This window comes from Monodelphis domestica, chromosome 2, assembly GCF_027887165.1.
Source record: "Monodelphis domestica isolate mMonDom1 chromosome 2, mMonDom1.pri, whole genome shotgun sequence".
Classification (NCBI taxonomy): domain Eukaryota; kingdom Metazoa; phylum Chordata; class Mammalia; order Didelphimorphia; family Didelphidae; genus Monodelphis; species Monodelphis domestica.
In genome coordinates this window covers 64,424,270-64,449,923 of record NC_077228.1, presented here as the reverse complement: position 1 = coordinate 64,449,923, position 25,654 = coordinate 64,424,270, and the positions used below count along the sequence as shown (strand labels likewise).

General features: G+C 38.2%; 2 protein-coding genes across 2 annotated transcripts in view; both read left to right on the top strand.

Moving 5' to 3' along the window:
* Nucleotides 1-508: 508 nt before the first annotated feature.
* Nucleotides 509-12,898, top strand: SELE (selectin E). Its single transcript, XM_056815507.1, has 16 exons — nucleotides 509-667; nucleotides 1,263-1,352; nucleotides 1,780-2,166; nucleotides 3,046-3,153; nucleotides 3,304-3,483; nucleotides 4,197-4,382; nucleotides 4,488-4,676; nucleotides 4,770-4,955; nucleotides 5,061-5,249; nucleotides 5,343-5,528; nucleotides 5,634-5,822; nucleotides 6,443-6,625; nucleotides 7,376-7,486; nucleotides 9,461-9,482; nucleotides 9,602-9,665; nucleotides 10,310-12,898. The coding sequence occupies exons 2-15, from the start codon at nucleotides 1,301-1,303 to the stop codon at nucleotides 9,648-9,650; spliced, it is 2,217 nt and encodes a 738-aa protein (XP_056671485.1). The 5' UTR covers nucleotides 509-667; nucleotides 1,263-1,300; the 3' UTR covers nucleotides 9,651-9,665; nucleotides 10,310-12,898.
* A 2,467-nt stretch (nucleotides 12,899-15,365) lies between these two features.
* SELL (selectin L) overlaps nucleotides 15,366-25,654 on the top strand; it is a 31,772-nt gene continuing 21,483 nt past the window's right edge. The window contains exons 1-3 of the mRNA XM_007480745.2: nucleotides 15,366-15,482; nucleotides 16,907-16,988; nucleotides 24,359-24,745. Coding sequence (XP_007480807.2) covers nucleotides 15,480-15,482; nucleotides 16,907-16,988; nucleotides 24,359-24,745 — 472 coding nt within the window. The 5' untranslated portion in view covers nucleotides 15,366-15,479. The remainder of the gene's footprint in view (nucleotides 15,483-16,906; nucleotides 16,989-24,358; nucleotides 24,746-25,654) is intronic.

The window sequence follows — 25,654 nt, the reverse complement described above, 5'->3', positions numbered from 1 at the left end:
AATAGAAAATTCTGTTTAAGTTTCAGTGAGGTAAACTAAGTCATTGTACTAAGATTGTAAATCATTACTAACCATTGTCCATGTAAAAAGTTTACCTAATCCCTTAACCTATGTTACTTTCCCTATAAAATATTAGCTGTGATCAATAAACTTTGCCTCTGATTGCTACCAGCTTCATTGGCCCTCCTCATTCTTGTCATCCTTCTCCCCACATCTCATTCTCCTCACACCTTCAGGACCCCTGAATGTTTGTCTGGACCCCTTACAACCTGTCAATAGAATATATAAAATATATCAAAGGGAGGGGTGGTAAACTTTGGAGAAGGGGGTCCTTATCATCATAAAACTTGTAATATCCATGGATGGACATTCCCTGGAATTTCTCTTCTGAGAAATCCCCTACAATTTTTCTTTTGGTATACTCCCTGTAATTTTTCTTTTGGAAAATTTCCCACTTTCTAATTTGGAGACATCCTCCTATTATTCAACCATTGTGTCATGGAATTCCATAGGAAATGCCCTCTATAAAAGGGCTTGGATGCCCAGAGTGTTCTGCAGTTCTTGGAAGGCTACAATCAGAGTACGCAGAGTGAAAGAAAGCCCAGCATAAGACAAGTGTGGCTTTACTTGGGGAAATTAGGAGACCACCAGATTGTGGAACTCTACTGTAAGTAACTATAAGATTAACTTTTAACTAAACCCTGATCATTCTTTATGATAGGATCAAGATTCCAGACCCTATGGAGAAGGTATTCTGCCAACATATTACAGGTAGATTTGTATAATTTTCAGACTGACTAAAAGTCCATCTCCCTTCTCTGGTGCTAGATGTAAATCCAGAATCTAGCCTTTGCTAATTTGTTGAAAGCTTTAAGGTTTACTTTACTTTTGAAGAATATAATGTAAAACAAAGTTAATCAAACTTATGGTTTAGCATTTCTATATATTTAATATCTTACATTTTCAAAAGACATAATTCCTTAATATTATTAAGTATGATGAGATAGTGGATGGAGTGCTGGACCTGGAGTCCAACTGGGTTTGAATCCTGCCTCAGATACGTATTAGCTGTGTGACCTTGGAGAAGCTTCCAGGAACCTAAGTTTACTCACCTGTAAAATAGCAATAGTAATAGAATCTACCCCTAGAGGGTTGTTGTGAAGAGCAAATGGAATTACATATGTAAATCACATTAGAAACCTTAAAGTTATTTATAGATAGCAATTCCATTAAAAATAAATTGTCCTTTTTTTTTCTTCCAGATTCCAAGTATTCCAAAATTAATATTGTGAAGAAAAGAATGGTTTCCAAAATGTTGACTATCTTGTCATTTCTCCCTGGTCTCATTTTTGGTAAGATTGCATTTATTTGAGAAAATTGGCATCATTTCTTAAAATGAAACAAAACCCCCTTTTTTGCACACAGACATAATAGATAATATCATTAATTGGTTCTGAAAAATGTGATGATAGATCAAATGATATTACGATGGAAAGCTGAGAAAAATTGCATGGGATCAGGGTACTGAGCAGAGTTTCCAGAAATGAGTGGGTAGGTGGGTGTCTTGGCTATTCTCTTTCCTACTCCTAGAAGGCTGACAAAAGGGTAAGTCACTGAAAAGGTCTCCAGAAAAATTCCATATTGATTTCTAGCTTGTCCAACCATATGGTCATTATTTGAAGATTTAAAAAAAGTCAAACAAACCCATAAAACTAGTGTGCGGAATCTGTGAAAAGAATAACATTTAGGATACAATTGTCCTTTTTTTTTTCCCCCTAGCATTTCTTCTGTTTGAACAAAGTGATGCTTGGTCTTATGCCTCTTCAAAAATACCTATGACTTATGACAAGGCAAGAATATATTGTCAGAAAAAATATACTGACTTGGTTGCCATTCAAAACAAGAAGGAAATTGAGTATCTGAATAATATACTAGAATTCTCACCAAGTTACTACTGGATTGGAATCAGAAAAATCAATGGTGTTTGGACCTGGGTGGGAACCCAGAAGCCACTGACCAAAGAGGCTATGAACTGGGCTCCTAATGAACCCAATAATAAGCAAAATAATGAGGACTGTGTGGAGATCTATATCAAGAGGGAAAAAGCCTCTGGCATGTGGAACGATGAGAGATGCACGAAAGAAAAGCGGGCTTTGTGTTACACAGGTATGATGCATGATGAATTAGTAGGAAGAGATAATGGTGGAGTGGGTGAGAATAATACTTGAATAATAGCTTTAAAATAGCTAGCATTTAAATGGATTTAAAGTTTGCCAAGAATTCCACATATATTATCTCCTTTGATCCTGCTGTATGTACTTGCCTCATTCGTTTCCTATGCTAAGAGAATGGGATAAAATATGTAAATCTATTTGCAACTCTAAAGCTCAATATTATAGCTAGGTGGTACGATGATTAGAGTGCTGGACCTGGTATCAAGAAGAACTGAATTCAAATACGGTCCTAGGCACTTACTAGCTATGTGACCCTGGGCAAGTGGCTTAGCTTTTCTTAGCCTTAGTTTCCTCATCTGAAAAATGAGGATAATAATAGCACTTCCCAGGATTTGTTAGGAAGATAAAATGACATTATATTTGATCTTTGCAAATCTTAAAGTACTATTTAAAAGCAAGCTCTCATCATCATCATAATCATTGTTTTTATTATCATTATACTTATTACAGTCAGAATAATTTGTGTGTGAGTATGTGTGTTATGTAGCAATGGCCAATGAGGCTGAAGTGTGCATGTGTCTGGGGCACTGGGCATCAATGTTCAGAGCCAATGAGAAAATATGGTACCTCTGTTTTGCAAAATAGTCCTGTGATTTCAAGAGTAAACACTGCCTGATATGATTTTTGGTCTGAAATACATTAATTATAACAAGGAGATTTAGGAAAGGCAAACCTAAAAAATATAGGTCTGTCCTCTTGAAAGACCCTTATGTTAAAATCAGAAGCACAGCAGGCAAATATTATAACAAGCATCCTGATGGCTCACGTGAATGAGTAATAGTGATAATAGTAACAGTTCTTTTGGTTTCAGCCTCCTGTACCACTAACTCCTGCAATGGCCATGGAGAGTGTGTGGAGACCATCAACGACTTCACTTGCCAGTGCTATCCAGGATTTACTGGGTTCCGGTGTGAACATGGTAAGAACTGTTCTGTTGATTCCACTTGTTCCTTTATTTCCACCTTGCCCCATCTTTCTCCCTGCATTTGGAATATGATCTTCATCACATCACTTTCCCCTTTATGCCAAAGCAAGAAATGAGTTGGACTGATTTTGTTTTCTATCATAGCTGTGACCTGTGAACCCCACGCTGATCCTGAGAATGGTGTCCTGGTTTGCAGTCATCCAGTGGCATATTTCAATTCTTCTTGCTCTGTCAGTTGTGATGAAGGCTATATCCCAACCAATCCTAACTCAGTGACGTGTACTTCTTCTGGAAAATGGAGTGGGCCCAGCCCTAGCTGTAAAGGTACCTTACTCTTCTTCAGGATAGAAAATTCTGGGCCCCTGTTTCTCCTCCCACTTATATTAGGTTATTTGAGAAGCTATTTTAGAACATAACCTATTCTGTCTTCCAATATAAATATTCATATTTATATGTATAAATAACAGCAGATCAAGAGCTACATTAATGGAGGGGAATAAACATGAGGATAATTCAAAATGGCAGCCAATTGAAACATGATATCTCTTTGTCTTTTGAAGGATGTAGTCTATTATATTTGAATTGGCATGATCCCGGTGGGGATTTAGAGCACTTGGATCAACAACAGAAATGAAAGAATTGTCTTTCTCTAGTCACCTCCTTTCTTACCTGTCTAAACTACTCCTGAATACTGGGAATAGACTACTTAACCTTTAGACTGATAAAAGTTATACACATTTATTGGTTTGCATCAAGGTGAAATTTGACTTGGCTTAAAATTCCTCTTCATACATTTGCTTTTGGGCTGGAGAAAATCAGGATTCACTTCATGTTAGCCAAGTACAGAGGCCTGTAACAGATAGTTCTTGATGTAAATGATCAGAAGTTGCCTTTACAATGGAAATAATGCATAAGAAGTTTAGTTTACTGTTCTTAAGTTCCTTATTTGGGGGATTTGTAATACTGCCCAAGTCTAGTAGGACTATTCAAATATGTTGTTCTTCTGTCAAATTCATGCTCTCCTTTATAATTTTTAGTGATAGAGTGTGATGCTCTGACAAGTCCTGTCCATGGGTTCATCAATTGCTCCCCAAACTCTGGAACCTTTCCATGGAATACCACCTGCGTGTTTGACTGTGAGTCAGGATTTGAGCTAACGGGGTCTAAGAGGCTTCATTGTAGCTCATCTGGAAAGTGGGACATGGAGAAACCAGTGTGTCAAGGTAAGATGCCTTAATATCAAGGCACAATTTAAAAGGATGGTTCTGTAATGCATTAGAAAAGGGATAAAACAGACAGCTAATGGGAATGATGTTTGTGTGCTTTAGCCATGAAATGTAGCATTGCCAGCCAGCCTGAGAATGGCTCTGTGATGTGCAACCATTCCTCTACTGGAGACTTCACCTACCAATCAGTCTGTAACTTCAACTGCAATGAAGGCTTTGAACTGCAAGGATCATCCCAGATTGAGTGTACTGCTCAGGGCCAGTGGACACATCAGTCCCCAACCTGTGGAGGTAGGACTAAATTTCTGACTTTTAACATTATAATATAACAGGTTCTGCAGCTTGCTCTTCTGTCAAATTCATGCTCTCCTTTATAATTTTTAGTGATAGAGTGTGATGCTCTGACAAGTCCTGTCCATGGGTTCATCAATTGCTCCCCAAACTCTGGAACCTTTCCATGGAATACCACCTGCGTGTTTGACTGTGAGTCAGGATTTGAGCTAACGGGATCCAAGAGGCTTCATTGTAGCTCATCTGGAAAGTGGGACATGGAGAAACCAGTGTGTCAAGGTAAGATGCCTTAATATCAAGGCACAATTTAAAAGGATGGTTCTGTAATGCATTAGAAAAGGGGTAAAACAGACAGCTAATGGGAATGATGTTTGTGTGCTTTAGCCGTGAAATGTAGCATTGCCAGCCAGCCCGAGAATGGCTCTGTGACGTGCAACCATTCCTCTACTGGAGACTTCACCTACCAATCAGTCTGTAACTTCAACTGCAATGAAGGCTTTGAACTGCAAGGATCATCCCAGATTGAGTGTACTGCTCAGGGCCAGTGGACACATCAGTCCCCAACCTGTGAAGGTAGGAACAAGTTTCTGACTTTTAACATTATAATATAACAGGTTCTGCAGCTTGCTCTTCTGTCAAATTCATGCTCTCCTTTATAATTTTTAGTGATAGAGTGTGATGCTCTGACAAGTCCTGTCCATGGGTTCATCAATTGCTCCCCAAACTCTGGAACCTTTCCATGGAATACCACCTGCGTGTTTGACTGTGAGTCAGGATTTGAGCTAACGGGATCCAAGAGGCTTCATTGTAGCTCATCTGGAAAGTGGGACATGGAGAAACCAGTGTGTCAAGGTAAGATGCCTTAATATCAAGGCACAATTTAAAAGGATGGTTCTGTAATGCATTAGAAAAGGGGTAAAACAGACAGCTAATGGGAATGATGTTTGTGTGCTTTAGCCGTGAAATGTAGCATTGCCAGCCAGCCCGAGAATGGCTCTGTGATGTGCAACCATTCCTCTACTGGAGACTTCACCTACCAATCAGTCTGTAACTTCAACTGCAATGAAGGCTTTGAGCTGCAAGGATCATCCCAGCTTGAGTGCACAGCCCAGGGCCAGTGGACACATCAGTCCCCAACCTGTGAAGGTAGGAACAAGTTTCTCTCTTTACATGACAATAGCTCAGTCCCAGCAGTTTTCTCTTGCTCAAAAGGAACTGCTAAAAACTTAAAACTCATAGCATGAAATGAAGCCATGTGCCCAATTGAGCTATTGAGGTCGGATTTGATGTGCCACATGATGACCTGAGTATGAATTCTTCAACAGACACTAACAAGCTGATAAATTAAAAACTAAAGAATAAAGCAAATGCCAACCCAGTTTAGGACTGAGCTTAGGGTTTTAGGTGGGCACATCAGATCTTGGGAAACATTTTAGTATTAAGATAATAATTAAAACCTTGATCTTAATTCTTTTCTGCTGAAAATGTAAACTTATACATTTTCTGGCCTCTAGTCGCAAATAGGCAAATTTAAAGTTTTCAGGAATTGAGTTTCTCACAATCATACAATACCTTTCATATTATTGACTAGTTTACTAAAATGATTTGCAGAATAATTTCAAAGAAACATGATAGCTAACTTAGAAACAAAGTAGTTATAGAAGGGAATAAGTGCTTTATTCTGTGTATATATTTTAGCCAGCTTGATTATTTCCCAATAGACTTTTCTTAACCTCATGCAACTATGTCTCTGATTTTATTTCTAGTGGTACAATGCTCTGCCTTGACAGTCCCTAAGGAAGTCAACATGACATGTGATGGTGATGGGAATTATCTCTATGGCACCAAATGTATGTTTGAATGCCCTGAGGGTTGGAAACTCAATGGCTCGGATTCCTTGATATGCAGTGCCAAAGGAAACTGGTCTGGGATCTTACCTTCTTGTGAAGGTAATGTACTATGTTTGGTAGACTCTAAGAGCTTGTGGATTAAAGTGTATAAAGAGAATTATTTGAGTATTTGGGGACGTGATGTTATACAAGACAATAACTATCTGTCCTTCTCATTTACTTATTCACTTAACTGATCAGTTATTAAGTTTGCAACATAAAAGGAGATGAAAAATAAGTTGAAAGAGTTTCTGACTTACATTCTTTAACCAGAGAGATTGAATAGATTAATAAACTGCAATAATAAAAATAATAGTCCTTTTCATCCATGAGAATGGGGAAAATAAGAAAAAATACACTTTCTTTGTTTATTATTTAGAGGAGGGGTCATTCATAATTCATAATTTGTTTTTTTTTTAGGGGGGCTCTAAGCCAAAAGAGTCTATGCCAGCAAAAGGATTAAGAACCTTTGGTTTATTAGTTGCTTTTGTTTTGGAAACAGGAGACTCCCTCCAACCCTCACTTAACAAACTCCTTACTCAAGGATGCTACCCATCCAACCAGTAGCATTTCTTAAAAAAAACCTAATTGATTATAATTTAAAAAAATAAATAAAACTAATTGTTAAGCATTTTGATGAATGAGTTTATCTATTTACACTCAATATAAAATAAGAAAGTCAAATGTAGGTAGTAAATAATCCCCATATCACTAGGAGAAAAGGCTAAGGAGAAAGTACTTTAAATGTGCTTGCAAGTGTCTTCCTTCCTTTGAATTTCTGAATAACTCTTTTCATCCTCATTCCCTTAGCTCCTGAGGAGTCTAAGACTTCCCTGGCCATTGGCCTGGCCACCAGTGGGACCTCCCTCTTAACAACAGCCTCAGTTCTTCTTTGGCTTGCAAAACGTCTTCGAAGAAAAGGTGAGCAACCTTTCTTCAGGTCTTCATGAATACCCTGCAAATATACTTCCAGAAAGAATTTTCATAGAAAAATAGATGAATGAAGGAAGAGTTCATAAGTACCTCTTACAAATGTAAACTAGGATTTCGGTTCCTCTAGAAGGAAAATTAATTTAATTTTGTGTCATTTTATTATTAATATTAATCTGTAACATTCCCTTTTCCATTTAAACCTTCCCCATTCCCTAGATGGCTTCAAAAGAGGCTTTTTCAACAGTCCTAGAAATGTCATTGCATTCCTGTTCTAAGGCAGCTGCTAAATTGGGATGGGTTCCATCTAGCTGAGTCTCTTCATCCTGTAACCAGGGTCTAACCTAAACCTCAGGGGCAACGACCTTCTGCCTTTGATCCCCCAAATTGAGGCTTGGTGTGACTTGTCTCTCATAAAGGTGAAGCCTGTGTCTAGAGCAAGAGAGGTTAGAATCACATGACTTCATATTCTCAGATGACTCCCTTCATTCCTGTTAAGGATGTGGTAATCTGGGAAGAGCTGAGACTTTCTAAGCCCCCCTCTTCACCAAATTTTCAACAATTAGAGCTATCTTTTCTTATTCAGGAGAGGGCTCAGTAATGGGCTGTCAGAAAGACAGTAGGAGCATTTAAGATGACCCAGGACCCTAGATCTTTGTCTTTGATTATTGAGAGAATTGTTGACTATTAATTTATTGATTATTGCTAGCCTAGTCAATAAACTGATTTATTTTTGTTCCAAGAACTCTATCTCTTGGAATTTTATTCACCACACTATGTATAGCCTGGATTTAACTAGAGGAAGTCCTGGCAGGATAGGTGACAGTGGAATTTCCCACCCAGGGACAATCCCAAGGTTCTCTCACCTGGGGAAATAATAGTCCAAATAGCAGTAATAGATTCAGTGTTAAGAGGCAATGTGGCATGGGAAAGAGAAGTCTAGTCTTGGAATCAGGCAGACCACAATTCAAATCCTGACTCTGACAGACCCTAGCTGCATAACCTTGGGCAAATCATTTACTCTCTCCATGATGCAGATAATGCTTAGACTACAAGTTCCAAAAAAGCTGCTGAAATGCATCAGTGGAGAAAATCTCCACATTTGGGGATTTCTCAATACAACAAAAATTAGAGGTGTGGATAGAAAAGGAGGGTTAAAAATGCTCCCGACATATATTTCTTGAACATCTAAGGCTTAAATCAGAGTTGAGGAGATCATAGAGTAATAGATTTAGAGCCTGAAGGAAATTTAGAGGTCATTTAGTTCTATTTCCTCATTTTATGAGAAAACTGAGTCACAGAGGGCTTATATAGGTACTAAGGTAATATAGGTATTAAGTGGCATAAATGAATTTCAAACCCAGGTATTCTATTATCAAATCCAGGGTTCAAGAGAGCTGAGCCTTTTTTTTTCTTTTAATGGGAAAAGCTTTCTGCTAGTAAATAATTTGACCTACATTTGAGAATCAGAATGGAGTACCTGCTTTATAGGGTTGTTATGAAGAAAAGATTGTTAACCTTAGAGCATTAGATAAATGTAGATTGTTATTATTAATTATTATGGTTGCTAGAGAGTTGACTTTGAAGCCAGGAAGACCTGGGTAAGCGTCCCATCTCTGAAAGGTACTGGCCATGCCACCCTGAGCAAATCAGTTAACCTCTCACGGCTCTAGGCAACTCTCTAAGTTATAGAAAAGATGCTGACCTGCTTGGTTAATAATAATAATAAAATCACAGATCTAATACCTATCAATTATCATTATTGTTACTATTACTTTGTTTTGTGCTCATTCAAGCCTTACCAATAACTGATCTTTTAAAGCAATATCAAATTTAGAAAGAAAATTAAGGGCTCAGAACTCAATTGTCAGAAAGGATAAATTAAAAACTAAGCAATAAAGCAAATAATTAAAAATTAGTTTTGTTGTTTCACAACACTAATGATTTTCTTTCTTTCCCTTGCAGTAAAGAAATTTATTCCAGCTAGGTAAGTTTTATTCATCTGGATATCTGAAACATAACAGCTAACATTTCACACAAATATTTTTTCTCTTTTTTCCATTGGAGTATAGTGGCTTACTTTATCTTTTCTTGTGTATTTTATAGTAGCTGCCAAACTCTGAAATCAGATCAACCTTCTTATGAACTAATTTAAGTCTAGAGGAATCAGGTAAAATTTCTACCTTTATTCATTTAGTTCTCAGTGTCATCATCCTTTATTCATAAGACATTATTAACTATATTGAGGTAACTAGAAATTTCCCTTATTTCTAAGGTTAATTGCCATACTTTATTTGCAATGAGCAAAATATAAAATCATACGATGGGAGCCAGGATGATAACAATCTAATGAGCTATTTTATTTTTGCATCCATTCAGTAGAAATTTATGGCATGTCATCTATTTTTGTCAAGACACAATTGTGTCTATAAGTGCCTAAATACTCCTTTTTCAACAGGAGTAAAGATAGGGATATCCTAAGTATTTGGTGAATTGGACAATTTTATTCCAATTCAATAAATAATTGTTTCATAACCACTATGGACAGAAAGCCCTGTGTCAGGCATAGGGGGAGACAATAAGGTTTATTGCTGTGACCCCTATCTTTACTAATTTTTGTCATCAAGACCTTTTGGTGTTCACAAATAGTTCCTTCTATAAATATTTTATTTTAAAAGGATTTGGATTGGCTGGGGGAGGGGAATTATAATGCACACATAAATTAGGGTTTTGGTCTAGATAGAACAAAGTGTTAAAATAGACAGGTTTCAGATTTTATAAAAGTTCTGAAAAGAGTTTCTATTGTCTTTGCAGGACCTGGTATGTCCTAGGAAAGTAGGCTTTTCAGCCACATGCCTGGCCATTTGGACACAACTATTCTCATGAAGAGAAAAATCTTCCTTGGATCCTTGTTCCTTCTGTTCCTTCTATGTCTATGGCATCTACAAGGAACCTCTGCTGACCAAGAAGTCTAGGTGACAAGGGCTATTCCCAGTCTTTCTACTGGGAAATTTAGTATGTGTTAGTAGACTCTTCAAAGAGGATGTACTGTCTTATCAATCAAGCAATCAATGAGGCCTTGTTAAGTCCTTATAAAGGTGAACAGAAAAGGGTTTGGAGCATTCGAATTCCATTCCTAGTCATCTTCAAATGGAGACTCAATATTGAAGTTCTTTGGTTCTTCCTGACAGTTTATAACACTCACAGAGCACAGTGTTGGGTGGTATGATATTTACCCCTGAAAATGTAAGGTGCTATGCACATTGAAACAAGTATTATAACTTATGAAATGTTCAGAAGATCCTCCGCACTTCCACAGATAGAGATTCTGTTGCTAATTAAATAATGAAAAGAAATTCTGTAATGCTAAATGCTTCAAGGAAGACCACATTGACAAGAGTTCTGAATGGTGTAAGCCGTACCCATTCCTACTGACCAAACTGTACTGGGGTGGCAGATAACTGATCTCAGGCATTTGTATTACTGTAGAATTCAGTAGAGCAAAATGTGTTTTTATAAACACTTTTGATCAACTATTTGGAATGTTTTGTGATTCACAAAACACTAACACTATCCTATAAAAGTGTTTTTGGGTGCTGCAGTGGATAGAGTTCTAGGTCTAGTGTCAAGAAGATTCATTTCTGTGAGTTCAACTTTGGCCTCAGACATTTACTGACTGTGTGACTCTGGGGCAAGCATTTAACTCTGTTCTCATTTCCTCATGTGTCAAATAAGCTAGAGAAGGAAATAACAAACCTTTCCAATATTTTTGCCAAGAAAACTCCAAATGGGGTCAGGAAGAATTAGACATGACTGAAATGACTGAAAAATAATAATAATAGTGCTTAGAAAACAAAATTTAAAATTAGGAACGGTCAAAAGTGCAAATTACTTACTGAGAGCTTGCAGCAAGGTGGTAGGTGTTATCACACTTACCTTTCCTGGTGTTAGCTATATCTTTGCAGAACTTGCAGAAATCTAAGACTATGCCATCTACAAACTTTTTATCCCTCGTCTGGAGGGCAGACCTCAAATGCTCAGGGCAGTAGACCCTAGATATGATGATGATGATGATGATGATGATGATGGGATCTTTTCTGTAACTAACTGCCCTCTTTTTTTTTCCAATAGGAAGAGTAGAAACAGCTTTTATTATATAAATGGCATATATGATTTTGTATTTATTTTTTCACAAACTTGTATGTCTTTTGCTAGTTATTTCCACAGAGATGCTAAGTAATAATCACTCTTAGCATTTCCACCTAGGGGAAAAATATGGCTCCAGGATGCTGAATGTTTGACTTTGAAAAATAAATGGAGGTACATTCTTGGGTTCAATTAATGATAATCATGGGTATGCCATGTTTTATGTCAAGATGTAAGCTACTCTCGAGAGGCATATAAACATGACTTTTGTAAACCAAACTGCATTTTTTGTACAATGGGAGCTCAGTGTCTAAATGTATTGCAGTGGATTATGTAGCAAAGTGAAGCTGCCTGAGTGAATCATTCTAATTTCTCTGTTTTATAGATTGAGAGGTTGCTTTTTTAATAGGGGCATATACACATATGAAAACTTTTATTTTTATGCAGAGAAATTGCCAGCTCTCCACTGAAAGTAGGCAAACCTGAATCAGTGACCACCATCTTGGTCTCTGCAATGGCTGCCCAAACCCTACAAGATTTGAGAGATGAGCTTTTCTGTGCTTTTATGCTTTCCCCCTAATGTTGTATATACTGAGGCATATTGTGCACATAGGGGTACATTGTGCTAAAGGGAAGGTGGCAGTTTGCAAGTGGTTGGGCCAAAAGTCAACTTGGCATGAAGTTAGGAATAACAGAGCAGAGTAAAAGCACATCCTACCTAAGGTTCTTCCTGACAATATCATTCTACAATAACATCTTATGAGCAAACCCCACTCTAAAGCTACAAACCTGTCTATAATAATATAGAATTTTAAAAAATTTAAAGTGCTACATAAATGCTAGCAATTATTATTTATAATGGCATTTGGCTCAACCATTGATTGCATCATTCCTATGGAATGAAGTATGTAGTAATGCTATTTTTTTCTAACATGGAGTTTTTGTAGAATCCGTTGATGGTATTAAGTAGATTATGCCTAAACTAATACCAAAATCTTTTTTTTTTTGCAAATAGGAGATGTTATAGCACTAATGTTATGATATGAATGATTATATCTCTCAAAAATTTTTAAATATTATTTATAAATAAGAGATGGTGAATGTGTATGTGTGTGTAAACTATTTGTATTGAAGCATATATGAAATATTGGGATTTTATATTTTATGATATAACTTTAAAATATAGTATTTTAAATATTTATTTATATCTAATGTATAACTATTTTATTCTACTGTTCATTCAAATAATAAAGAATTTTATGATAGTCTTTGTGTATGGGATTATTACTTGTACTGAACAATTATATATAGTTGTACAAAGAAAATGGGAAAAATCTAATTCAATCCAAGAATCAGTTATTGGGTTCCTTCTATGTGTGAGATATTGTACTAGCCCTGGGAATACAGAGACAAGATGAAAAACAGTCCATGTCTTCAAGGAGCTTAGAAAGCTATCTTGGGTCACAGAAATGGAGGACTTCTTAGCATGCATGACCTTGGACAAATCACTTGACTTTGTTGGGTCTTGGATTCTTAACCTGTAAAATGGGGAGATCGATTGACTTTGGGGTGCTAGTCTGAGTTTTCTTGCTATTCATTATGTGTTTTCAATGTAGAACTGGTATTAGGTGCAAAAAGAACAAAGCCTTGGCTATAGAACCCAGGTATCTTGGATAAGACCCCATGTGGAGGAAAGAAGAAAGAGGGTCCCACATGTGTAATGAGGGGCCCATGTATTGCAAGGCTTGTCATTATGAGACTTGAAAAGAGGCAGAAAAGAGATCCCTAGTCTTTTTTCCTCCCACACTTCTCCAAGAGAGAATTCCATTCCTACCAGGAGGGGAAGCAGGAAATCGTTCCTGGAGGCCACTTTGCTCTCCTTAAAGAGAGGGATACTGGACTTGAAACATATCTCTTTGCTTCCTTAAATATTGTTTGTCTAGGGGATATAACTGGTTTCCATAAGTCTTCTGATCATTTTGTCAATTTTGGGGGGAAGAGGGATCTTGAACTCTATATCCACGGTTTGACTCCTTTCCCACTTAATACCAGTTCCACACTGAACACACATAATGAATAGCAAGAAAACTCAATTATCTGGATTGGTAGAAAGACAGAAATCAGAGAAGGTATACAAAGGAAAATAGATATCAGACAAAACAGAGGGAAGGAACTCTCGCACCTGGAGAAATGTAATTCAGTTTAACAGAGTGACTTATCTTGATTATTGCACTCTGCCAATAAGTGACTATAGGTCAGCAAGGCCAATTAGGAAGCTATTTTGATAATCTAAAAAATGGCTAGAGCCTGGATCAGATGGTTGTAATAAGAATTTGAGAGAATTTAAGAGAATGTTGAGAAATGAGGATACATAAGAGAGATTTGGCAAAGACGAAATCTATAGGACTTGATAATGAAGAAAGTCATTCATCTAATCAGTAAGTGGTAGGATGGTGTGTCATCAACAGTAAGAGCACAATTAGAAGAAAGAATATGGTTATTTGTTTTTGTGGAAGATAAGCTCAATATGGGGAATTCTAAATTTGAGGTCTATAAGGAGCATCAAGTTGAATGCTATCCTGATTATAGCTGAGGTACCAAGGTGTTATGAGTGGACAGAATGCCTCACTTGGAATTAAGAAGAATGAGTCTAGAATTGAACATTTTTATTTATTTAATTAATTGATTTAGAATATTTTTCAATGGTTATATGATTCATGTTCTTTTCTTCCTCTCCCCCCCCCCCCCAGCCAATGAATAATTCTACTGGGTTTTACATATGTCTTTGATCAAGACCTATTTCCATATGGAAGAATGAGTGTAAATCCTGCCTCAGATACTTACTAGCTTTGTGATCATGGGCAAGTTGGTCACTACAAGTCTCAGTTTCCTCATCTTTAAAATGAAAGGTTTGTAACTAGAGGTCATCTGAGATCACTTCCAGCTCTAAGTCCATGAACTTATGACTTAGAACCCTTTAGAACATTGATCCCTTCCTCCCTCCACCTCCAGGGAATATGCAGACAAACTTGCATTACATGAGAAGTTAGGTTAGCTCCCCAATGTGGATAAATTATGGATGCTATAAACTCTTTCATCAAGTGATCCATTGTAATAATTAGTATAATAATAATAAATAATAATAGTTTACAGTTAGATTGTGATTAAAAGTTGAGAAAATATTTTCCTTACACCAGCTTTGTGGGGCAATCTTTTTAAAAAATGGCATCAAAGCTATTTTGTTTACACACACACACACACACACACACACACACACACACGCATATATGTAGTACTACCTACCACCTATTTTACAATAATACCCAGGGCCAGCTCTGGTGTCTCTTGTCTATCCCACACTTGACCATGTCTCCATAGAGTCCTTCCACTAGGGGGTGAACAAGGGAAGAGAGAGAAGAGAAAACACTCTCAGAAGTCAGCCTGCCTTTCTTTCCTTCTGTTGAGGTTTGGTGGGGCATGGGAGAGGTTATGACATTTATCTAAAATACTTTCTTTAAACTATGTATATTTTTACCATGTGTTCTCTAGTACTATCTATTCCACCATTACCACAGATAGTCAAGAGATAAATGTCCTGTCAAAAAAATAATAAAACTATTTCACTTCTCCTGTGGGGTGGCATTCAAGGACAGACCTGGGACCGGATGTGGGGTGGGGTTGGGCTGCCACAATAAGGGAACTAGGTGTCTTGAGAGGGACTCAGTGCATTCTCAGGGCACCAGAGCAGCACCCGGATGAGGGACAGAAGCCTGGGTCACTGACATTGAGCTTGAAAGCTGAACTGCAGAAAAAACTAGAGGAGAGCTAAGTAATTACCATGGTGAGCCTCTTCATTCTAAGAGACCTTGAGAAACTCCAGTCAACAGATGACCACTCTTGGGAATGGGGAGGGGGTTGGTAAATGGGTAAAGAACCATTAATTCAAATTTTCTGTTAAGATGAAAACATGGGTGTTGATTAAGGCATAGTTAAGGCAGTCTACAAAGGTCTGAAGAGGTGGCAGTAGGCTTTCATTCATCTTGCCAATTGTTTCTTTTTGCTCTTGGACAGAAATCTTGATTGGGAAAAGATATACTAAAGGAATTAGAATATGATGCTTTGATTTCTCTTGAAATTATGAACTTGTTATTTGGGTAAAAAATATTTTTCTGTGGCTGAACTTTGATATTGGATTTCACTTTATTTCCAGTAATTGGCCCATCACCATTTCTAGAGATGGGCAGTACTGTGGTACCATAACCTAGTACTTTAGCTTTTTTATTGAGGCTGGATACTTTAATGTCCCTGGAAACTCTTAAATCATAGCACAGCACAGCAGAAAAAGCATTGGGTTCAAATTCCTCCTCTGTCACTTATTACTCAAATGTCTTTGGTCAAGTCACTTAACCTCCATGTGCTTTAGTTTCCTAATCCATAAAATGGGATGGGGTGGAGTTAGATTAGATAGCCTCTGAGGACCTTTCCAACTGTAGATCTGAGATTTTATTCTTATTTCTTTGATAATCTTATTTTGAATGATGGGATCATAGAGCTAGAAAGGACTTCCAAAGCTCCCCCCCTCATTTTACAGATGTGGAAACTGAGGCCCATACAGATTAATTGGCTTGCTCAAGATTACACAAGAAGTAAGAAGCAAAGGTGAGACTCCTTACCTCAGTAGTTTGAGGATTTGTAATTTTATTGTTGTGAGAACTCTCTCCACTGACTCAGTCTGAAGTCCTTCCATAATGACAGGTGGTTCCCGAGAATTGCCATAGATACAAATATCCTTAGCTTATAGCTAAACTACTCCTTAATTAGGCTAGTTCTTGAAAACAGGTTTATGATCCAGTCTCTTATCCACACTCTCTAAATTTATTAATTTTAAGAGTATAACCTAGGCTTTACTGGAGTCCCTTTCAGGAGCCAAGGGTCACCTCTGCCCTAAACTGAGGCACTGGAGAGAACTTCACAGAGGGAGATTTAAGGCTCTCAAATCATGTAATCTGAAATAGCCCTAGGACAAAACTACAACCAAAATATTGCAAAATGTACAAAATCATTAGAGATGGCACTTGGTAGTTGTGGAATAAAGTACATGTATAGATATCCTTTCTGTGGAGGCATCAGATTTGGAGAAAAACCCACTTTGTTTTTGAAAACTGGCCCCAAGAACCTGTCTGTTCTCCTCTCCAGGAAGTCCCTTTGTACCCATCTCTCAGTAAGTGTTACAAACTTGCCTTTTTTTTTTTTTAAATTTTGCAGAAGCTTTTCAGGAAGTATCTGATCCCCTTTGAGGGCTGGTGGGGACTTTTCAAGCTGTGGTTCCTAATAGTCCTTTACTGTGGTAAGTTGGATAATCAGATTGCTTTGCTATAATAACTATGCATAGCTTGATAGCATTTGATTGCTTGTTTCTGGAAGCAAGGAAATCAGCTCTGGGCAAAATGGTCTATTAGCCTTTGGCTTTATCCATCTCTGCTTTGTATGGCCTTTCCCACCTTTCTACCTTTGTGGCCCTTAGTCTGCTCCTTCTCCCTCCCCTCTTTCTCTGCAGGTGATTTTTCTGTGTCTGGTTCCTGCTAAAATGGTAGCGGATGAGGCTTAGAGAGAGCAATCATGGACTAGTGGAAATAACATTGGGTTTGGAATACAAGATCCTCCATGTAAGCCTTGCTTCTTCCAATGACTTTGGCCTCAAGCAAGTCACAGCAGCTTTTTTTTCTCATTTCTCTCATCTATAAAATGAGGAAGCTTGATTCTATAATCTCTAAGATTTGTCTGTTCAGTTTCAAATCTGCGATCCTTTCGTTGATGAAGGCATGCCCCTACTTAGTAATATTGATATTATAATGCAGTTCTCATCAGGATAAAAAAGTCATCAGTGCTCAAAGGAATGAAGCTCTCCTATAACCCTTAATAGAAATTAGATGAGAGAACTACTCAGACATGGTAGTTCTTGGAGTGAGGAAAACCTAGGTTCAAGTTGTGCTCCCCCCCCATTTTTCTGTCTCTTTGTCTTTCTCCGTGGCTCCCTGTCTCTGTCTGTCTCTGACTCTCTGTCTTTCCCCTATCTCCTTCTCTAATATACATTTATATATAAAGATATAAAATATATACATAGATCTACATATTTACCTGTATACCTATATAAGATATAAAATATGTGTGCATATAAAGATATAAAATATATACATAGATCTACATATTTACCTGTATATATATAATATAAAATATGTATACATATAAAGATATAAAATATATACACATGTATAGATATGTGTGTGTATATACATGTATATATGCATATACACACATCCTACAGCTATATGACCATGGGCAAGTCAGCATCTTTCAGTTCCTTAGTTTATCTTCTAAGATGAGAAATTTCTGATGACTTCCTGATCTGTATCACTTTGGAGAATTTTCATGCTGATTAAATCACTGGTCAACCCCTTTCCTTCCTCTCCCTCGCTCTCCACCAGTGGATCGATCACATCAACAGGCATTTAAGTACCTACTCCCTGCTCCGCACTAGTCAAAGACCTGAAAGTACAAAGAATAGTTTTTAAAAAGCCCTGCTTTCAAGAAGCTCACAATCCAACGGAGGGGAGATGATGTGCATGACTCTGTTCAGACAAGATATAGGAAGGATAATCTGGCTCAGATGAGAAGAGGGAGGACACTGGTATTGAGAGGGATGGGGGAGGCTTCTTAAACAAGCTGGATTTTTAGCCAGGACCTTGAAAGCAGCTAAGGAAGCCAAGAGGCAGAGCTATAAAGGGGAAGCATTCCAAGCATGCCAGACTGTAGGTGAAAATGCAGAGAGTTAGGAAATGGAGGGTATTTGTTTTCTTTTCTTTTTTGTTTTTCCATGAGGAACAGCAAGGATGCCAGTATCCCTGGATCTTAAAGCACATTCAGGGGAATACGTTTAAGAAGACTGGAAAAACTGTAAAGGTCCAGGGCTCTAAAAGAAGATTTTATATATAATGCTGGAGGTAATAGGGAGCCTTTGGAATTTATAGAGCAGGGTGGAGATGACATGGTTAGATCTATACTAAATAAACCCAAAACAACAAACCCCTTACTTTCTGTTTTAGAATCAATACTAAGTATCAGTTCTAAGAAGCAGTAAGTTAGGCCACTGGGGTTAAGTGACTTGGCCAGTGACACACTTGAACCCAGGACCTCCCATCTCCAGATTTGACTCTTTAGCCACAGAGCCACCTAGCTACACCCCACTCCCTTAAAAATAACAAAAACAAAACCCCAAACTCTTGCCTTCTGTCTTAGAATCAATACTAGGTATTGGTTCCAAGGCAGAAGATGTCAGATTTATTATGCTTTTGGAAGAGGATTTAACAGCAGAATAAGGGATGGATTGGAGCAGGGGGACACGAAGCAGGCAGACCCATCAGTGACATATTATCTGACACTCCATTATAAATCATCTCTCATTTCTTGTTAATTGTTTCATAGGGTAATAATCTCTGCACAAGCACATCATAGTCTTTGAAGTCCAAGAACATGGTCCATATCTCTCACAGGATCTAGCCATGGTGCTGGGAAATTGATCGATTGATAATTAAGTGATGTGTGCCATCTTCTCTCTCTCTCTCTCTCTCTCTCTCTCTCTCTCTCTCTCTCTCTCTCTCTCACACACACACACACACACACACACACACACACACCAACAACAAACAACACACACATACATATATATATGTAGGCTTATGATTTAGGCTTCTAATGAGGGCAGTTCCAAACAGTCTCCTACCTGACCCAGCACTGAACTGTCCTCACAATACACAATTCCTTATTAGGTATCCCAACACTGTCTATAAGTTCATTCAAGAGGCCTTAAATCTGAGATTTTACTGCTGAAGAGAATTCCCTGGTGAGGAAAATCCCTCTCCCAATTCAGTCTTCCACCCTGCGTTGACATTTTTCTTTAATAGTCTCAAAACAGTTAACATGATGTACTGACTAGAAAGCAAGCCCTGGAGGTAGAAATGTTCCCTTTTGGTACATCCTGACTTTGTGACCCTGGACAAGTCACTTAACCTTTAAGTTCTCTAGGCTGGCTACTAACCCAAACATAAGGATCCTTATTGGGCATATATAGATTCAGAAAACCACAGATTCATATGATCTATATTGTATTTATATTTATTTTGTTAATGTTTCCCTGCAGTGTTTAACATTTGTTCTAGGCAAGTCTCTAAGATTATAGTTATAGGAAAGGGGTTGACCTGCAAAAGCAGAAATAATTTCCTCACCAGGGATCTCCCTTTGTTAGTAATCACAGGTGGACTCCTTATTAACCCTCCCCAGGTCCTATGTCCTTGCACCTCAGCTTCTTTCCTTCTACCCATCTGACTAGACATTTAACAATTTAGTGTCTGTCCTGGAGTCAGGAAGATGAGTCTTCTTGAGTTCAGATCTGGCCTTAGATACATAGCTAGGTCACTTTGAGCAAGTCATGTAACCCTGTTTGCCTTAGTTTCCTTTTCTGTCAAATGAGCTGGAGAAGGAAATAGCAAACCATTGTGGTATCTTTACTGAGACAATCTCAAATAGTCACAGAGACTGAAAACAACTGAAAAACTCCACTATAGTAGTAATAACAACAATCCCTAGGATTTCTATAATACTTTGATCCTCAAAACAACCTTGGGAGGTAGGTGCTATTATGATCCCCATTTTACAGATGAGGAAACTGAGACAGAAAGAAGTTGTAGCTCTCCCAGGGTCACACAGCTAGTAAGTGTCTGAGGCAAGATTTGAATTCAGGTCTCCTGTCTCCTGACTCCAAATCCAGCACTCTATCCACTGCCCCACCTAGTTGCTTCTATTTATAATTCAAATAATTCAAATTTGCTCACAATATTTTCTTTGTCCACGCTGTCTTCTTTAATTGATCAATCAACAAGTTTTATTAGCCTCAGTTTGCTCATCTGCGAAATGAGCTGGAGAGGGAACTGGACAACCACTCTAATATCTTTGCCAAGAAAACTCAAATGTGATCATGAAAAGTCAGCCACGACTGAAAATGATGAACAATAAGAAATATAGTCATTGTGTAATTACCCACCCATTTTCTGATGGTTCTCCAAAAGACTCCCACTATGACACTGTGCTTTTGTGGCATGGAATAGAGAATATAGAAATATGTATTGAATGAAAGTACTGTTATAACTTATATCAGACTATTTACCACTTTGGGGAGGGAGGAAAGAAGGGAGAGAATCTGAATCACAAAATGTCAGAAAAGTTGTGAAAAATTGTTCCTCTATGTAAAATTTTTTAATAAAATAAGAAAGAAGTTAAAAAATAAAAAATAAATGATATTACTAGTCTTCTTTGACTTGTATTAAGGAAGCTAGGGCACACCATAGTAAAGCATTGGTTCCAGGGTCAGAAAGACCTGAGTTCAAATCCAGTCTCAGACACTTGATAGCTGTGTAACAAAAGACTTCATTTACATGCTATTTGCCTCAGTTTCCTCACCTATAAAGTGGGGAATATAATAGCACTCACCTTTCAAAATTGTTGTGAAGATCAAAGGAGATAATAATTGTTAAGCACTCAGCACAGTGTGTTCAGTTGTTTTCAGCCATGTCTGACTTTTTGTGACCCCATTTGGGGTTTTCTTGGCAAAGGTACCGGAGTGGTTTCCCATTTCCTTCCCCAGCTCATTTGACATGTGAGAAAACTGAGGTAAACAGAGTTAGGGGAACTTCTCAGGGTCACACAGTATAAGAGAGAAGTTACAAAAGGAGAAAACAAATCAGATCCAGCAATGCAAAAGAACAGCTAAAGTAGGGGAAGGGCAAGGAAGACTCAAGATACCGGGAAGGAACAGATGAGCTGGGAGAATTCAAAACTTCCAGTTTTTGTTCAGCTCTCTGCTGGAGTGGACGATCTGAGAGGAGGACTCCTGAGACAGAGGATCCCTCTGGACACTGACTACCTTTCAGTGAACTCCAAAATCTCTCTGGTTCCAGCTGAAGACAAAAGTAGACTGGGAATTTATATGAATCTTTCTACTGAGATCTCTCTTTCCCCAAATTGTCCTGACCTTCAACTCATGGCCAGGTTAGCTTAAGAGGAAGGACAAACCCAACAACTGACCAAAAGGTCAGGCAGTCAGCCTGAAACCCTCAGGATTTGGAGGGGAAGTCAGTTGCTAATCTGTAGGAATTCCTATCTCCCACTTTCCTCACCCAACACCCTCACTCTCCCTGCCCTGTGTGTTCTCAAGAATAAAATGTTACCATTTAGATCAGGTCTTCCTTCTTTCTGATATCAAAGAAGGAGACTTAAGATTTGGGGGGAATCATACCATTCCCCAAAAGGGAGAACTAGTTCAAGACCAGGGCTGAGGAGTGAACTAGGTTTCAAAGGGAAAGGTGGCAGTTGGGATATTGGGAGGATCCAGAGGCAGGAAATTTACCTGCCTCTCAGCACCAGCTAAGACCAAGAAGGGAGGCAGTGGGTCATTTCTTTAAGACCTTCTCCTCTTGTCCTTAACCTCCACCTCCCAAACCCAATCTCTGAGGAGATATATTCTGTCCTTCTGGAAGACAAATTGTGCTATCTTCCCCAAGGTGATGATCAACCTCTTCCTTCTCTCTCCATTTCTTCAGTTCTCTCTTCCTCTCTCTCCAGTTCCCCAGTGTGTGTGTGTGTGTGTGTGTGTGTGTGTGTGTGACTTCTTTCTGGTCATATATTACAATAGCTAGTCAGCCAGATTTGAATTCAAGAAGATGATGATTCTTCCTAACTCCAAGTCTGTATTCTACCCACCTTGCCGCCATACTTAGCATAATATCTGGCACATAATAAGTACTATATAAATGTTAGCTTTTATTATTATTATATCACCAGCTTCAGTAATTTAATGAGCACCTACTGTGTGTAAAACATTATTTAATCACAAGGCAGAAGCATTTGGATGATGGTTATGAACAATGAAGGAAAATGGATTGAAGTTGCAAAGAGGCAAATTCAGGGATAGGGGATAACTCCATAATCATGAAGGTGACCCTTCATGGGATGGGCTAGGATGGGTTGCTTCAGGAGAGAGCAGATTTCCTCTCATTGTACATCTTCAAGCAAAGACTGGATGACCAGTTACTGGGTATGTCACAGAAAGGATGCTTGTTTGGACACATGGTCACTATGGAGATGCTGTGATTGGTTTTTTTAAGGATGGGATAGGAAATGCATGAAACAGGTACTAGGTATTGTGATACTCTCAGAAGAAATGATGTTTCAATATCAAATATAATCTTTCTAGAAAGAAAGTTATTATTAATCATATTCTAATTCTATTTCTTTCTCAGGAAGACTATGTAACTGCTATAAAAATTGTCTCAGAAAAAAAAATTCTGGCCCTGAATTTTTCCAGAGCTAAATAGCATTAATTCCCCTCATCTTTAATTTTCATCTATAAAAGTGATAGTGAAACTCAAACTTCCCACCTCATAGAATTGCGGTCAGAAAAGTACTTTGAAAAGCCTCAAGAATTCTATTTTTTCTTGGCACTATTCTTATTATTAAGTATGTTTTTAAGCTAAATCTTAAAATTATCAATTACTAAGCAAAACAAAATGAGGTTTCCAAAAATTATTGTGAAATTTCTTTTCAATCACTTGAAGACATTTTGAGAAGCAGTGCTTTTTTTAAATGACAGGAGCAAAATTATTAGCCAAGCCACCTAGACTGATCATTTGGATAAAACTATGTTTAAATATGGAACTAAAACTGAGATAGCATAATGAGTGGAAACAACCCAGAGGTAAAAGGTGGGAGACTTGAGTTCAAATCCTGGTTCTGCCATTAGATAACACTGTGGCCTCTGGCAAGTCCTTTTTTCATTCTAGGCATCTGTTTTTCTCTCTGTGCTAATAATAAAAGTAATAATAGCTAGCATTTATATAGTGTTTTTTTTTAAACCCTTCCCTTCCATCTTAGAATCAACTCTGTAGTTGTAGTAGTAAGGTAGTAAGTGGTAAAGGCTAGGCAAAAGGGGTTAAGTGACTTACCCAGGATCACACAGCTAAAAGGGTCTTAGGTCAGATTTCAACCCAAAACTTCTCATCTCTTGGTCTGGCTCTCAATCCACTGAGCCACCTGGCTGCCCCTATATAGTGTTTTAAGACTTGAAAATAATTTTGTAAGTATTATTTTATCCCCACAACAACTCGGGAAGATAAGTGCTATTATCATCCCTATTTTACAGATCAGGAAACTGAAAAAGAAGCAGGCTAAGTGACTTGCTCAGGGTAAAGTAAGTGTTTGTAAGTGTTTGAGGCCAGATTTGAAGTTAGATCTTCCTAAGTCTAGACCTAATTCTAACCATTGCACTACCTCTATACCTTTAAAATGATAGTTACAGGGGGCAGCTGAGTGGCTCAGTGGATTGAGAGTCAGGCTTTGAGACAGGAGTTCCTGGGTTCAAATCTGGCCTCAGACACTTCCTAGCTGTGTGACCCTGGGCAAATCACTTAACCCCCATTGCCTAGCTCTTACCACTCTTCTGCCTTTGAACCAATATACAATATTGATTCTAAGATGGAAGGTAAAGGTTTTAAAAATAAATAAAATAAAATGATGGCTCTTCTAATAGGTGATCTTTGATGACATATATTTTGTTGGATTAAAGCCTATGAGACTTTGGTAAATCCTATTCATATTGGTGTCTTCCAGATTTCTTGGCATTGTATGGAGGTGACTGCTGGACCTACCATTACTCTGAAAAACCCATGAACTGGACTAGGGCAAGAAACTACTGCCAGACCCATTATACAGATTTAGTAGCCATCCAAAACAAGGGAGAAATTGCCTACCTCAATGCCACACTTCCCCTACGTCGTAATTACTACTGGATTGGGATCCGGAAGATAAAAGGCATATGGACTTGGGTGGGAACAAATAAACCACTCACTGAAGAAGCAGAGAACTGGGGCAAAGGAGAACCTAACAACAAAAAATCCAAGGAGGACTGTGTTGAGATCTATATCAAGAGGAAGGAAGATGCAGGCAAATGGAATGATGACTCTTGCCTTAAACTCAAGGTTGCGCTGTGCTATGAAGGTGTGGAGCTAGCCCCCTTTTAGCTCCCAGAGTAGAAGGGGCTGACTGGAGCAGAGCAATTGAGCTACCCCAGGAAATTTTAAGGAAAGGGGAGACAACTCAGTCCAAGTAGGGAGGCTTTTGGTTCATTCTAGGATAACTCTCTTCCTAGGTCCATCCTGGTAATATTTGAACTATGCAAAGTAAAACTTGGAATTAAAACATTTCTGAGTATATCTGATCTCAGGGAATGTGTACTTAAATGCCCAAATTGTCTCTAAGCAGCCAAGAAAAAGACCAAAAATGAATTGCAGTAAGAAGTGAAGGAGGCTGAGGGGTAGAAGAACAAAGGTCACTTCCTTTTGAAAATAGTGAGACTGAGCAAGTTTAGTCTAAAAATCAGAAAACTTTCCAAATCATCCTCAACAGCCTTCCTTTATCAACAATTTTTACTGAACCAACTGGAGACAGTCAAAATTCCCCAAATAATTGTACAGTGAAGAACATTTTATCTGGACCACAGCTATAACTAGGGTGGCTTAAGCAGGCTTTACCCAAGGTGCTGAAATTTAGCTGGCACCAAAAACACCACTTTGGGGTGTGCTTCTTTCCCACAGGCAGCCACATTCCAAATGAATTAATCCTAGGTAACAAAAATTCCCAGATGTGGCTGTGATCTGGAATCCATAATTTTTTTTAACCCTTACCTTCCATTTTGGAATCAATACTATGTATTGGTTCTAAGGCAGAAGAGTGGTAAGGGCTAGGAAATGGGAGTCAAATGACTTGCCCATGGACACACAGCTAGGAAGTGTCTGAGGCCAAATTTGAACCCAGGACCTCTCATCTCTGGGCCTGACTCTCAATCCATTGAGTCACTTAGCTGCCCCCTGGAATCCATCAATTTGGAACTGGTCATAATTTTAGGTG

What these genes read in the sequence shown, in the direction of transcription:
- SELE (XM_056815507.1), top strand. Translation starts at nt 1,301, where the DNA reads ATGGTTTCCAAAATGTTGACTATCTTGTCATTTCTCCCTGGTCTCATT. An exon ending in TGGGTTCCGGTGTGAACATG is followed by an intron (nt 3,154 to 3,303) that starts GTAAGAACTGTT and finishes TTTCTATCATAG; the next exon opens with CTGTGACCTGTGAACCCCAC. An exon ending in GCCCAGCCCTAGCTGTAAAG is followed by an intron (nt 3,484 to 4,196) that starts GTACCTTACTCT and finishes TATAATTTTTAG; the next exon opens with TGATAGAGTGTGATGCTCTG.